Source organism: Castor canadensis, chromosome 12 (genome assembly GCF_047511655.1).
Source record: "Castor canadensis chromosome 12, mCasCan1.hap1v2, whole genome shotgun sequence".
Lineage (NCBI taxonomy): Eukaryota > Metazoa > Chordata > Mammalia > Rodentia > Castoridae > Castor > Castor canadensis.
The window spans coordinates 79,011,587-79,026,779 of record NC_133397.1 but is presented as its reverse complement, the minus strand read 5'-3'; the positions used below and the strand labels follow the sequence as shown (position 1 = coordinate 79,026,779).

At 40.2% G+C, this 15,193-nt stretch overlaps 1 gene segment (V, D, J or C); it reads left to right on the top strand.

Moving 5' to 3' along the window:
* Positions 1-223: 223 nt before the first annotated feature.
* LOC109679704 (immunoglobulin kappa variable 1-39-like) lies at positions 224-5,150 on the top strand. The segment is given in 2 exon segments: positions 224-320; positions 4,828-5,150. Coding segments are annotated over 2 exon segments (420 nt in total).
* Positions 5,151-15,193: the final 10,043 nt, after the last annotated feature.

Here is a 15,193-nt window from a genome sequence, read left to right as displayed (position 1 = left end):
TAGATATACTTTACAGGTGACCAATGTTAAATCCTTAAATGGCACTGCTTTTAATTTTAGAAAACATGCTTTACAGAATTTAAATGCATTTACCATGTAAGAACAGTGACAACTAATACCACAGCTACACAGATGTAACCTATGTTGATTTAGATTTTACCTTTGAATGGAATTTAGAACCTTTGTCTAAGATAGGCAGAAAGTTCTTGTTAGCCCTGGAACAATGGAGTTTGACCACAGTGTGAGCATTTCTGTGACCCCTGTAGGCTATGGGGCAATAAGTGTTGGAATGGGGTGTTTAGAGCAGATGGACATGGCAGGTAGACAGCAAAGGTGTGGGTCAGAGAAAGAAGACAGAGAAGCTTGAAGATAGGAAGAAAGTGATTTGGTTAAGCATGGAAACTTAACCACTGCGTGGGGCTGGGGAACTGTGCAAGGTGCAGCTGGGGAGCACACACGTAGTCCCATTATGCTGCTGCTGGGGCATCACCCACCTTGTTCACCATGCCCCAAGCTCCAGTGGCTCCTGTGGCCTCCCCACTAGCAGTGGAGCTGCTGTGCCTTTGCATCTCCTCTCTCAGTCAGCTCAGGCATGGGAGCCTTTCAGCCAGAGGATGCTGGCCAGAGGCTGTAGCTGGGTGCAGCATCCCAAGCATACATACGTGTACACATAGGTTGCTGCAGGCCCCTTTGTATCCTACAGTTGCAGATGTAATTATTGTAGCACATACACCCTGTGGCTACTGCCTCCATGGTCATGGTCACTATACTTTACAGTGGGCTGGCTAGGTGGAGCTTCCAGACCACACTGAGAAACAGGATGGGGCCTGTGCCTTGGTTAGGCCCCAGGGGTGCGAATGGAGGATAACACCCATCACCATGGGTCTAGAAGCCTTGCCAAATGGCGCCAGATATCTTGGGGCATTCTGTGTCAGTGTCAGTGGATGATTTGGGGGTCCTGAGCCAGCAGTGGCCTGCTCCAGCCCTCCAGAGGCATGGCCTCTGGGGATAGGACTTCCAGGTCTCTGGAGGCATGACCTCTGGAGGCATGACTTCCATCCACCCCAAGGTGCAGATCGAGAAAAATGTACTCATGGCTGTCCATGCAGCTGTCTCCACCAGCCATCAGGGAAAGTGTGCACAGACATCAAAAACCACAGTCATGGTTACCTCAGGTGGCCAACTACGTTAACATTGCATGAGTGTCATAGTGAACCATGGGTGTAGTTTACTCAAGTGGTCTGGTGAGAGTCACATGTACTGCACCATACTGCATATACATGTCCCAAGGGGTGTCCCAGGTGCCACGTGTGCATGCCATCCCCAGGTGCCGGTGGCAGCTGGGACACTGTGCTCAGGATGTGACAGCAAGTTTCCGTTAACTGCACTATTATGACAGATATAATGCCAACTACTCTATGCCCCCTCTGGGGGGTGACTGCAAGGGGCACGAAAGCCTCCCAAACTACAGGTAGCAGTTAATTTTCTCCTATCCTCATGGCTCCCTCTCCTATTTTATGAGCAGCAACGCTTTCCCAGGGCAGGTGTCAGCCCTTCTGGAGCCAGCCTTTCCTGTTCCCTTTTTGTTTTTCTTTTTTTAACAAAAAGGACCTGTCACTGGATGGACTCAACAAGGTGTACCTCCCATTTGTTGTTTTAAAACCACTGGTTAGGGGGAGAAAGAAAAGAAAAGAAGAATAGAAAGATGGGGAAATAGGTGGAGAAGCTCAGCCTGAATGGTGGGGGCATTTCTAATTGCCCTGGCCAAGTGCGGAATTATAGACCTTAGAGTATGAGCTCCCACAGTGCAACAGAGGAAAGGATGGGGGAGAGGAGGGAAGGGAAGATTGGAGAAGGGGTAGTTAGCTTTTAATGTGGTTCATCCCCCGAGGACAGGACCAGGGAACCTGACCGTGAACCATGTGTCTTGGGGTGGTCGTGGGAGCTTGCGAGTCCTGCCATGATTATTGCATCCTGCTAATCAGGGTGGGGTCCATCTGTGCTAGAGCTCCAAATGAGTCCCAAGCACCAGGTGAATTCCCCAGTGTGAGGGTCTTCTATTACCCAAACTGTAAGTGGTGTTTGGTTCAGAAGCATCAGGTGGTAAGGCATGGTACCAGAGGACAGAGAAAGATGAATTAACATAAAGATTGGCAGAGATAGCATATTGGGATTTCACTGGTCAGTTTGTCCTGGCTGGCTTTGCCACAAACGTTAATTGCACTGGTGCAGTCTGTGATTAGAAGATCCTGGTTTTTCTTTCCCAAATGGAAAAATCCAAGCAGAGCATGTGGATGGGGTGAGGTAAGATAGCTTTATTGACAAAAGGGTAGTCACCCATTCTGACAGGTAAGGAAAGGGAAGAAGAAGAAGAGGGCCTGGTGGGTCCAGGTGGAGTCTGCCAGCAGAGAGAGAGCTTTTCTTTTTCAGGTGCCTTTAAAACCTACACTACCCCATGGAAAGGCAGGCCAAGGGGTTCCCACCCCATAATGAACAAGTGGGGAGGGGCAGTAGAAATTCCCAGCCAGGTGAGGGTGGTCTGGGCCATCCCCAGGCAGCCTACATGAGTCCCAAACCTTTCCTACTTCTAGCCTGCCTCACTCTGAACTACTGTGGACAAAAAGGAAGGGTGAGGCTTTCTCAGGTCAGAGCAGGAGCAGGGATTAGGGTTATATGTGGTCAGCTCAGAAATAAGATGTAACAGAGGCTAAAGGAGGGCAACTCAAGAATCTTTTGATTCCTCAACAAACATGGAACATAAGAGGTTTCTCTGAATTTGTTCCTACAATGCTCAGTACTATACTTGATGATACAGACAGTGCTGTACCCTTAAGACCATGAGGCACGAAGGCCAACACTGAAAAGCCTACCTGGTGATGGTGTTAAGCATTTCTTTTTTCTGAAAAGTACTGACTCAATTCTTGGGCCTACAAATAAATGAAAAGAAGGAAAAAAGGATGACATCTCTCTATCACTTTGTATCTTTCCTTGCTCTAAGCCATTCTCTCTACAGTCACTTTACAATTATCTTGGATTCCAGGAAAGATATCTTCATGACAAGTGAAAGAAATTACCCCTATCAGTAGAGCTTCCTTAGGATAGACCACCTTCCAGGTGACAATGATTTTGGTTTACAAGTCCCAGAACTTGTAATGGCCAACTAGATCACATCTGTGCCTCAGTCTATTTAACTATGTGTGCTCTCTCCCCAGGCTCCAAGCTCTTTGTGTATTTAAAATTCTAACTTCCGTCTATACTTTGAAAATGCTGAAAGTGGGCTGAATGCTTACTCTGTCTCTTCCCACAATATGTCTAAACAACTGTAATAAATCTCCTTTCTCTGCTCTTAACCATATATCTTTACTAGGTGTATCAGTGTGATTGGCTGGGCCTGACAAATGGAAGCCCAGGAGTTTGGGTCTGCAGTCCAAGACTCTGGTTTCAAAAGTGGGAAAGCAGGAAAATTGAAGTAATTCATACACTTTCTGCTATTACTAAGCTGATTACAGTCCTAACTTCTCCAAGCTTCAGGCTTCTTTTTTATATCTTGAGGCATTACTATGATTTCTTTAACTGTGTTGTAAGATGAGTCCTTCGAATTCCAGCTGGAGTAACTTCATCTTGCAGCAAGCTCCAATTTAGCTGTTCTCTATGCCAGAGTACAGCAATACAAGCCATCTCCTTCATGTAGTCAGACAGTATTTGCCAAGACCAGAGTAATCTGTGATAAGAGCAGGGACAAATTTCCTATAAAGCAAAACTTTCCCAAGGTCTAATTCTGTCTTATGTTATTTGAGCATGTAGTTTAATATGCTGTTTGGACACTAGATGGAGATCTATGTCCAGGTTTCTGCCATGACAGTCAAATAAAATAGAAGCTAAGTAGGCAGAGGGTTGTAACTTTGGATACTGGCAGAAGTTCAGATGTATGCAGCTCTAGGAAGTCATCCACAGCTTTGTAATTCTAATTTCATTGAAAGTGGATTTGTATGAGTCACTTTTTGTGCTGTCAATTAGATCCAAGTTTGAAGGCACAGTATTGTTTATACCTCCCTGAAAAAATAGCAAAACTTATTTCTAAATTTATCATTTTCTAGAAAAGTCCCTCAAGAGGAAAAGACTGGTTGGGTCTTAGACCTACTCTTCAGGAGAGGACAGGAATTATGATATGTGACTTGTGGGGAGAATGATGCATGAAAGCCTGGAAAACATAATTACCTATGCCATCTTAGTCATACTATGCCAATGTTTTCAAAATCCACCTATTTACCAGCTTTTATACATTCTCTTATCTTCCTCTCTTCATTTCCGTAAGTATGAAATAGCGCCTTCTTTCCTTAATTACTCTCTCTTGTAAGAGTCATTCACATAGAATTGTGATATGATTAAGGAACACAAGAAAAAATTTGTTATCACTGGACAGTAGACTAAATCTGCCTGTGGTTTCCCCCCCAAGAGAATCATTCTCTGTAAGGAAAATGCAGCTGCCCTCATCACATTTGGGACACTTGAGAAACCACCTACCTGCAGCTGTACACAACCCTTGCTGATTTGCATATGCCTAGAGCACAGAATAGTGCCCAGAGGACTCAATAATAGGCTGATCATAGCCTGTGCAGGAGTCAGCTCCAGACAGAACACAGCATAGACATGACAGCTCCCATTCAGCTCCTGGGGCTGCTGCTGCTGCTCTGGATCCCAGGTTGAAATGGACAACACTTAGATTTTTCTCAGCCCAATGTGGCCAGTTCTGCCTGGCTCTTCAAAGAAGTCCTCTTACAACATCATTAATAATGTGAATATTTGTTTTTATATCTCCAATTTCAGGTGCCAGATGTGAAATCCAGATGACCCATTCTCCACTCTCCCCATCTGCATCTCCAGGAGACAGAATCACCATCAGTTGCAAGGCTAGTCAGAGCATTGGCAATTATTTAGCCTGGTATCAGCAGAAACCAGGGAAAGCTCATAAGCTCCTGATATACGGTGCTAACAGTTTGGCATCTGGGGTGCCCTCAAGGTTCAGTGGCAGTGGATCTGGGACAGATTTCACTCTCACAATCAACAGCCTGGAGCCTGAAGATTTTGAAAGTTATTACTGTCAACAGGCTAATAGTAACCCTCCCACAGTGAAACAAGTTATAACATAAACCTACCAGGGAAGCAGAAGTGTGAGGCTGTGATGCCCCATCTGCTCTCCTAGTGCCTCCATTTGCTGAGAGCTTTTCTCAGATTCAGGCTCTGAAGTTTACCACAAGACAGACACTCATATAAGCCCTAATGTTTTATCCTCTTGCTTACCCCAGCAACACAGATATAAAGTTGTGTCTCCTGCTTCATCAAAGAACTCAGAAGAGTACACCTGATATATATGTGTTTCACATCAGTTAGATTCTTTCAAAAAAGTAGATTTAATGCAAGCAGGAATTTTCTGAAACAAGGGGGATTAGAATCTAGGGAATATCCTTACAATCTCTGGGTTACATTACTGAGAAAAGCTAATAATGGAATCAGTGGAAACTCTGATGCTCCACTAAAAGCCAGAGTCATCTGCTACTGGAAAAGTAGGCTTTGTATCCTCTACCCTGTCTTGAAATACCTATGGTGGAATTGTGATGCTTTTGGCTGCCTGTGTCTCCTCATGGGTGATACTCCGCTTCACTTCTCTGTCCATCTGTCTGGTCAAAGATAACAATATTGAATTATCCTCTTACAACTTTAAATTGTGTAGGAAGGCCTTCATGTAACAAGTATGCAGGATACCAACAAGGGAAAATGATTCTTGAAATGTGCTTCCTGAGTTGACTATGATGAGCAGTTGATAGATGTCAGGATAGTGTTAAAAGAATATCATTAGACAAATGAAATTTAGCAATGTTGATGTGAGTAAAGAATGAATTTGGCATCCCTCCAAACCTACACAAGAGTAAAGTGTCATGTGAGCAGGAACATTTATGGACAAAATATAAGTGAAAGTAGAGACAGCAGGCTTGTAGCAGCTCAGTTTTGCCTCCTTTGAACATGGTCTCATAGTTTGCTGCCTGAAATTAAAGAACAACTGCTATGACTGAATGAAATTCAGCTACTTGTTACATAGTATTCTTCTTATGTAGGCTTTTAATAAGATTAAATACTATAATCAGTTGTACCTTATTACATAAGGATTCACATATGGAAGCATGCTCAGGACAAGTTTAACTTAATATAATAGTATAACATTATATATACCCTATTTCCATATTTTTCACAATTTTCCAGTGAGATGATCCTAGAGTATACTTGGTTGAGCTTTGAAGTATCACCAATAAGAATAGGATAATAATATCAAATATTAATTAAGTCACAGAATAAGAGGTAAAAAAGAACATTTTATGATAACCTTTTGATAAAAAATATTTGAGAAAGAAATGAAAGTATTTACTTAATAAAAATGTGTGATGGTGATAACTTAAATGTGAATGTGACATTCTTTTCTATTAATGTCAAATTACTTTGCATCTCATTTGCTTTGGGAGTGAACACCATTTCAGAATAGATGGAAACATTTTACCAAGAAAAATATCAGTTTTTCCTTAGAATACAGGAGAACCTATATAAAGAAGATAAGAGAAGATCTATAGAAATTGAAGAAGGCATATTTTAGGGTGTTTTGTTCTTCAAATAAAAAGAAAGTTTTCTCCAACAACACCATTTAAGATAATTTCTTTTGAAAGACACAATATAAAAGCTTATTTTGCCACAAACCACCTAGCTTGGAGGCTGGTTTAGAATCATAGAATTACACACCTCTCGTTCAGACCCAAGGCACTTACCTACTCTCCATGGAGGCATTAAAGATGTCATAATCCATAGGTTAGTCCCAGAATCTTTGACAGTCCATGGTAGGGTAAAGTTTTGAAGCTCTTGCACTTCGGGTCCCAATCTTAGTGTCTGACAGTCCTCAATGGCAACAAGTGTTATAGATCTTGATCATAGCTTGTAGATTCATCTGTCTGGATCTTCACAACCCTCTGACATTCTTCAGCATCAGTTCTTCATTCTCTCTAGTTTTCTTTCTGTACTTCTGATACCCGTCACTGCTTCTATCACTTTTTCCCTTTGCTTTTCCCATGGCTGCTGTCACCATGACCGCCCCCACCAGCAATTCTCTGATGTCAACTCTGCCACAGGTCTGATGTTACCTCTGATCCCATAGCCTTGGGTAAGCCTGATGACCATAACTGACCTCAATGCCATTGCTAGTGGTGGAGGCTGATGTTGTGGAAAGCTCTATTTCTCCTCTTGCCATGATGTGTCCAGTTACCCCATGACTGTTATTGCTTTGCAACCCTTCTTTTTGTGCTATTAGTTGTATTGCTTTACCAATAGGAAAATCTAAAGTAGAGAAGGACAACCACACCAGACAAATCTTTATTGGGACCTTGTATTTTGTTTGCAGGGAGTAGGACGGGAGGTTACACTGGCTCTCCAACTGAACTAAACAGCTGTCTTAAATAGCCACATGATGGATCTGGCAAGAGTATGGGTACCAATCATTGCAATTCTCTTATTCAAATAAAGTATTGCACTGTACCCATCATGCCACAGTATCTTTCACCAGTTTGCAGTTCCCAGTGAAAGAACTTTCTCCTGTTAGAAGAATTCTATAGAAAGAAAGGGGAAGGACTTTCCCTCTGGTGTTGGTGGAAATGGCTTCAAGGTCATCTACATGTCACTGAGGCTTGCAAAAAAGTTTGTGCAAGATACTTTCATATATGAGCCAGATTTGAATGTCAGTAGTAAGCTGTAATTGTCTGTAGCTCTTTAAGATGTTCAGTAGTGTTCAAAGTAGCTGGTGTTGGCATAAGAGCAGTTCAGCTGACTGCACAGCTGATAGTCCTTTACTAAATGCACTGAGGGTCCGAGTGAAGGCACTAATACTTGTCATTATGGAGTTAAACTCACCTCAGCCCCAAAATCTCAGCTTATTTAATAAAAAACATAAAAAACATAAGGGGTAGTTACAATAAATACCTATTAGTAAGAGTGCTTAACATTATAATCAGTTGTCTAAAGAAGCTCAACACTTGTTAAAAAACACTTGTTAATAAAGATTGAAACATGCTAAAATTTTTCCAAAAAAGATGAAGAGGGATGGGAGAGAGATGCAGAGTAAATTCAAATATGATATATTGTAAGAACTTTTGTAAATGTCACAGTACACTCCCAGCAAAACAATAAAAAAGACTTCTTAGTAAGAGGTCTGAACGTTATTTATCAATGTAATTGATGCATAACAATCTGGTGGCTAGGGAAAAGATGGATTCTTATCATTATTTTCATCTTGAATTTATTTTCTTATCAATGCATCATTACATTTTAAAATGTTTTCATGACTCTGAAGGTTGAAAACACAATGATTTATTATGAAATAATCAATTTCTTTCTTAATTCAGTGCATTTAGCATTTTGGAAATTTTAATAATCATTTAACTGAAAATATTGAAATTGTGCATACCCTGTTAGAGATTACTGACCTTAAATGTCATTTACTTTGGGGATTTTGTCCACTTTTCAAATTTCCCATAACAGTCTTGTGCCCTGGTTTGTCATCGTCTTTAGTCTTAGCCCCAGGTAAATACAATCCATTGCTCAGCTCTGGATTGATCAGCCTGGTGATAGAATTAATTTGAGCATCCAGGAAAACAAAAATGAATACCCAGTTATCAATCATGGAGTTTTAAGTTGTTGTGTGAATGGAGAACTGCAGACAGCAATGGTCCTTTCACCAGATGAATAACCAGTGGTATTCTTAAGCTTCCAGCAATCTGTTCCATGAGGCTAGATACAATTTATGAGCAATTCAATGGTCCATAGTTGATTCCTGTCTATTTGGTGCACTTGATTTTTGCAACCCAGAATAATGAGTAGATTCAACTATGTTCATTACCATAGACTCCTTATTTTCTGATTATGGTGCTTTCTAGAAGCATGTGGGGAGCTATTCAATCTTTTCCCTACTGTTATGCTTCATGGAACAAAAGGTGAGAAGTGCAAAATTCTTATCTCAAACATCAAAACAAATACAAACATAAGCAACATTGTTGAAGATTTGCAAAACTTGATACATGGGTACACATTAATGTTGGGAATTAAAGTGACCCAAATGCTGTGAAGAGCAGAATGGCTGCTCCTGAAAACATTTTGAAAATATACCATATGACTGTGAATTTCATTTATGGGCACTTACCTCAAAAATAAAAAATAACAATTTGAAGACATTGTTTGTATAGCTACATTCATAGCAACATTATTTATAGTAGCTAAAAGGTAGAAGTAACCTCCATGTTCATCTATGAATTAATACATTAATAGATAACTCTCCCTAATCTTATTAAATATAGTACTGGAATTCCTAGCAACAAGACAGGAGAAAAAAATTAAAGGAATTCAAATAGGGAAGACAACAGTGAAATTACCCCTATTTGAAGATTATATGATTGTATACCAAAAAGACTATAAAAATTTATAAAAAATCTCTTACAACTTATAAACATGATCAGCAAAGTAGCAGGATGCAACATCAATGTACAAAAATCATTAGCTTTCATATACACCAATAGTGAACAGTCTGAGAAAGTAATTGGAAAAACAATACATTCAAAAAAACATCAAAAATTTAAAATACCTAGGAATATATTTATCAATGAAAGTGAAAGACCTCTATAGTGAAAACTATAAGTCACCAAAGAACGAAAATGAAGATGACATTAGTAGTTGGATGTTTGTCCTAGCCTCATGGATAGGCAGAATCAGTATGATCAAAATGGCTATACTACTAAAAGCAATTAATATGTTCAATAAAATCATCATAAAAATGGGAAAAAAATCTAAAGGAATTATTTACAGAGATAAAAAAAAAACCAGTCCTAAAGTTCATATGAAAGCACAAAAGACCTCAAATAGACAAAACAATCCTGAGCAAAAAGAGTTATGCTGGAGATAACAAAATACCTTACTTCATCTACACTTTATAGCCAAAATAATAAACAAACTCATGAACAACCAAAACCCCAGCATGATACTGTACAAAAGGAGATATGAAGACAAATGAAATTGAATAGAAGCCCTCACTAAAGCCTACAGGTGAAGACATTTGATTTTTGACAAAGTAGCCCAATACATGTGTTGGGGAATCGACAACTCTTCTAAAAATGGTACTAGGACAAGTGAATATCCACATGTAAGAGATTGAACCTAGATCCCAGTTGCTCACCTTGTGCTACTATCAATTCAAAGTGGATAAAAGATTTTAATATTAGGTTTATAACACTGAAATTACTATAGGGAAGAATAGGGAAAACACTGGAACCCATAGGTGTAAGCAATAACTTCCTGACCAGAACTCTATTAGCTCAGTAATAAAGAGAAAGGATTGAAAGATGGGACTTCATCAATGTAAACAGCTTCTGCACAGGGAAGAAAATTGTCACCAGACTTAAGAGACAGCTTAAGAAAGAAGAAAAATCTTTGCCAACTATACATCTGAGGAGGCATCAGTAACCAGAATATACAGAGAACAAAAAGGAAGTCCTCAATGATTCAAAAATTCATTAGGTGAATGTGAAAATGAACCAAACAGACAATTCTCAAAGGAAGAACTAAAATTGGCTTACAAATACCTGAAGAAAAGCTTCACATCCTTGGCCAGTAAATAGTGCAAATCAAGATCCAAGATGGCAACTAAGGTCTGGAAGCAGAAAGCCTAAGCTCTGTGACTGCAAAACCTCCCTGAGATGTTGGAGCCACACTTGTTTAATTCTGACTACTTCTACCAAAATAATATCTGCCATCACATTAGATGCAGGAGAAAATTCAAAGACTGACCCTCAAATAAGCCTTTAATTGCACCTAGTAGCTGCAACCAGTGACATTCTGGGGAAACCCTCCTCCACGGTGATTTTTTTTTCTTTCCTTCTCTTCTCCTTCCTCCATCAGTCAAAAAGAAAGCATCAATCAGAATCAAACTTTCAACATCCTGAACCACTAGCCCATAGAAAGCCTCCTCACACCACACTGAATTGAGAAAATTTGGTGCCATTTCTCACTACCACCTACACTACTGACACCACTGCTGCCATCACTGTTGCCTCCTTCAAACCTGCCTGCACATCAATTGACAGAACAAAAAGTAGGCACCAAGCACCATGGGGCTATCCTTTAACAACCCCTGGAAACATAAACCAGTGCAGCCCCTGGGCAGACTGAGAGCAAAATGTTACTCATAAGCCAGTCACCTGGTGAGACCATGACAGAGCTTCTGCTTACATGCCAATTCTAGACTGGATGCAAGAGGAATAATTCCAGAATTAAAAACTAAGACTGAAATTCTATTGTTCCTGAAACTGGTGTTATTTAAATTTAAAAAAAATATTATTGTATTTTTAATTTTTATTTTTATTCCTACTTTCTTTTTGTACTATCAACTTTACCATCAGTAACTTCTCATCCCTACTCTCACATCCTTCACTCTCCCTCCTTCTCCTGTGCTAAAATCCATTGCTCTCCTTCCCAAATAATCTACTCTCTACCTCAGCCCTCACCTTGCCCTCCCATTCTCTCCCAACCTGTCAGCAGACTACCATCCCTTGTACACATCCACCACATGCTGGCCAACCTACTATACCAACTTTACACAACCCCAAGCTCCTGCAATCTCTGACACAAGAACCCTAAACTACAACAGAAATACCACAAAAAACACAAAGGCCACAAAACCCAGCAACTCCACACCTCTTTCCCCACTCACCCATTCCACTTTCCACCTCCGTTTTTTGTGCCACCCTAACCAATTCCTCAAATTTCAATATCTAGCCTAACAAACATTATCCTCCCAACTCCAAATGTTTATAGATATTACCACCAAGTAGTCTTCTATATAAAATATAAGCAAATCCTTGGGTATTGAAGCTGTGAATTAGCTATTGCTAAATTACACCTCCAGACCAGGGACTGAAATAGCACACCAACCTAGCTAACAACCAATACAGCCACAACCCAAAAATTAAATCAATAAAAACAGGCATCAAAAACCACCAAGTAACCTAATCAAGTACATAGTTGCACAGTACTTATGGAACAATGGGAAGAAGAAGAAGGAAATGAAATGACTCTCATCAAAAATAAAATAAATTAATACAGGATTTAGAGAGAAATGAAGAAAACAGATACCCATTTACTGATCTCAACAAAACAATGATAAATGGCACTATGGTACCCAGTGATACCCACAAAAACAACCTCAAAGAAGAAATCTTACAAGAAATCACTAGAATTTCATGTAGAAGATACATGGTTAACCAAAATGTCCAAGATGCACTCAGGAAATTGCAAGACACCAAAAATAAAGAACATAAAAAGATACAGAAAAAATTAATGAACTCAGAGGCATCCTAAACAAATGTCAAAGTGAAATGGTGAACACTATAAATAGAAAGATAAATGAATTAAAGGAAAAAAAATTAAAGAGGAAATGACCCAAGATACGGAAAAACTCAGAATAAAGAATCAAACAAAAACACAAAGCACAGTGGAAGGCCACTCCAGCAGAGTAGAACAAATGGAAGACAGAATCTCAGAATTTGAAGATAAAATAGAAATTAAAGAAAAAACTGACAAAATGTTAAGTAACTCAAGACCTGTGAAAGAATATACAAGAATGTACCAACTCTATCAAAAGACCAAACCTGAGAATCATGGTTATTGAAGAAGAAGAAGAAGTACAGGCAAAAGGGATTCATAATACATTCAATAAAATAATAACAGAAAATTTCCAAAATATTGAGAAAGTTTTGTCCATTCAGGAATAGGAAGCCTCCAGGACACCAAACAGACTTGACAAAAATAAAACCTTCCTGTGGCATATTATCACTACACAAGCACAGAGAATAGTGAAAGAATACTGAAGACTGTATGAGAGAAAAAAAAAACATATAAAGGCAAACCCATCAAAATCACACAGATTTCTCAATGGAAACCTAAAAGCAAGAAGGGCATGGAATGAAGTAATTCAGGCATTGAATGAAAATAACTTCAACACTTTGATGCTCTACCCAGCAAAACTACCATTCAAAATAGATGGGTCAATAAAAATTTTCTACAATAAGCAGAAATTAAAACAGTATATGACCACAAAGCCACCACTACAAAAGATTGTGCAAGGAATTCTGCACACAGAAAATAAAAGCAAACAAAACCATGAGAGTATGGGTAGTATCAAATCACAGGAGAAGAAAAGACAAGGAATCAGAGAGTAGCATTGATTCAGCTGCACACAACCAAACCCATAAACCACAAAAACAACTAAATGGCAGGAATCACCACATACCTATCAGTATTAACACTGAATGTCAACAGACTCAACTTCCCCATCAAAATACACCATTTGGCAAACTGTATTAAAAAGGAAGATCCAATGATCTGCTGTTTACAGGAGACCCATCTGATTAACAGAAACAATTACTCACTTAGTGCAAAAGGTTGGAAGAAAATTTACCAAACAAATGGTCTCTGAAAACAAACCATAATAGTAATACTTATCTCAGACAAAGTAGACTTCAAACTTGATTAAAAGAGATAAAGAAGGACACTTCATATTAATAAAAGGGGAATACACCAAAAGGAAATAACAATTAATAATCCATATGCACCCAATAACAGTGCACCCAATTTCATCAAACAGATTCTGAAAGACTTAAAAGCACATACAGATTCCAACACAGTGTTAGTGGAAGACTTTAATATCCTTCTATCACCAATAGATAGGTGATCCAAACAAAGAAATTCTACAACTACATCACACCATAGATCAAATGGACCTAACTGATGTCTACAGAATATTTCATCCAACATCTGAACAATGCACATTCTTCTCAGGAGTCCATGGAGCTTTCTCCAAAATTGATCATATTGTTAGAGCACAAAGAAAGCCTCAGCAAGTACAAGAAAATAGAAATAATCCTGTGCATTACATCTGATCACATTGCATTAAAACTAGAATTCAACAACAAACACAACTAAAAAATATGCAAACATTTGGAGGCTGAATAACACATTGCTCAACAATCAGTGGGCCATAGATGAAATAAAAGAGGAAGTTGAAGGGTTCCTGTAAGTTAATGAAAATGCAAACACCGGGATACAAGATGGCAATGGAGACAGAGCCGCAGACCTGGTGAGCTGACCCAGAGATCCTATGGAGAAGCTGGAGACACGCCTGACTGAGGTAAAGCTCCAGGGACAGCCAAAAACACGGCACTCTAAAAATTAAGATCATGGAAGTCTTCTCCACACCATGATCTAATATAAGAAGAGCCAGCCTGCCAAATCCCCACCCCATAGGTCAGCAGAGCTGCTGCTCCATTCTGCAGGGCTCTCTGCCCCTTGGGCTGCACCAGGCCACAGCTCTGTTCTAGACCCACACACATTGGGATACCCATCCCTCAGCTGTACTGGCTACACCATGCCAGAATACATGTCCCTTGGCTGTGCCGCTGGACCTATGACCACCAGGATCCCTGCCATCAGTCTCACCAGTCTGTGCTGGACTTCATCCTGGAGCTGGTCCCACAGCTTGCAGGGATACCCACCCCTCCCCCTGAGCCCACTGCCCTTCAGGCCCTGCTGAGCCCCAGCCATGCATGGGATGACCAGAACCCACCACACCCATCAGGTCCTGCTCAGCTCCAGCTCCATGTGGAACAACTGGAGCCCTGCCCTGCTGGGACAGGCACCATCCTGGTGTGAGACAACCGCACCCACTAGCCTTCCAAGAATCCCACTCCCTGTGCAGAGATGGCCCCAGCTCTATAGGGTTCCCAGATAACTGCTCCACCAGGCTCCTGCTCAGCTGCCACTAGAGGGCTCCAAGTGTGCCTAAGAGACACACACAGACTGGATTGGACATAAGAAAACTAAAACCAACTAAGCCTGCAATCCTACTGTTCCAGAACTGGTGATTTTTTTCTTTTTTTTCTCCCCTCCTTAAGGACTTGACAGCCTGGTTTGCTGTTTGATCACCCACCATCTCTCCCATTTCTTTCTCCCTTATTTGTTTCCTTTTTTTCTCTCTTCTCTCTTCCTTTTATCTTCCCTTCTCTTTCTCTTTTTTACCTTCTCTCATTATTTTGTTATTATTAACATTGTAACCCAGCTA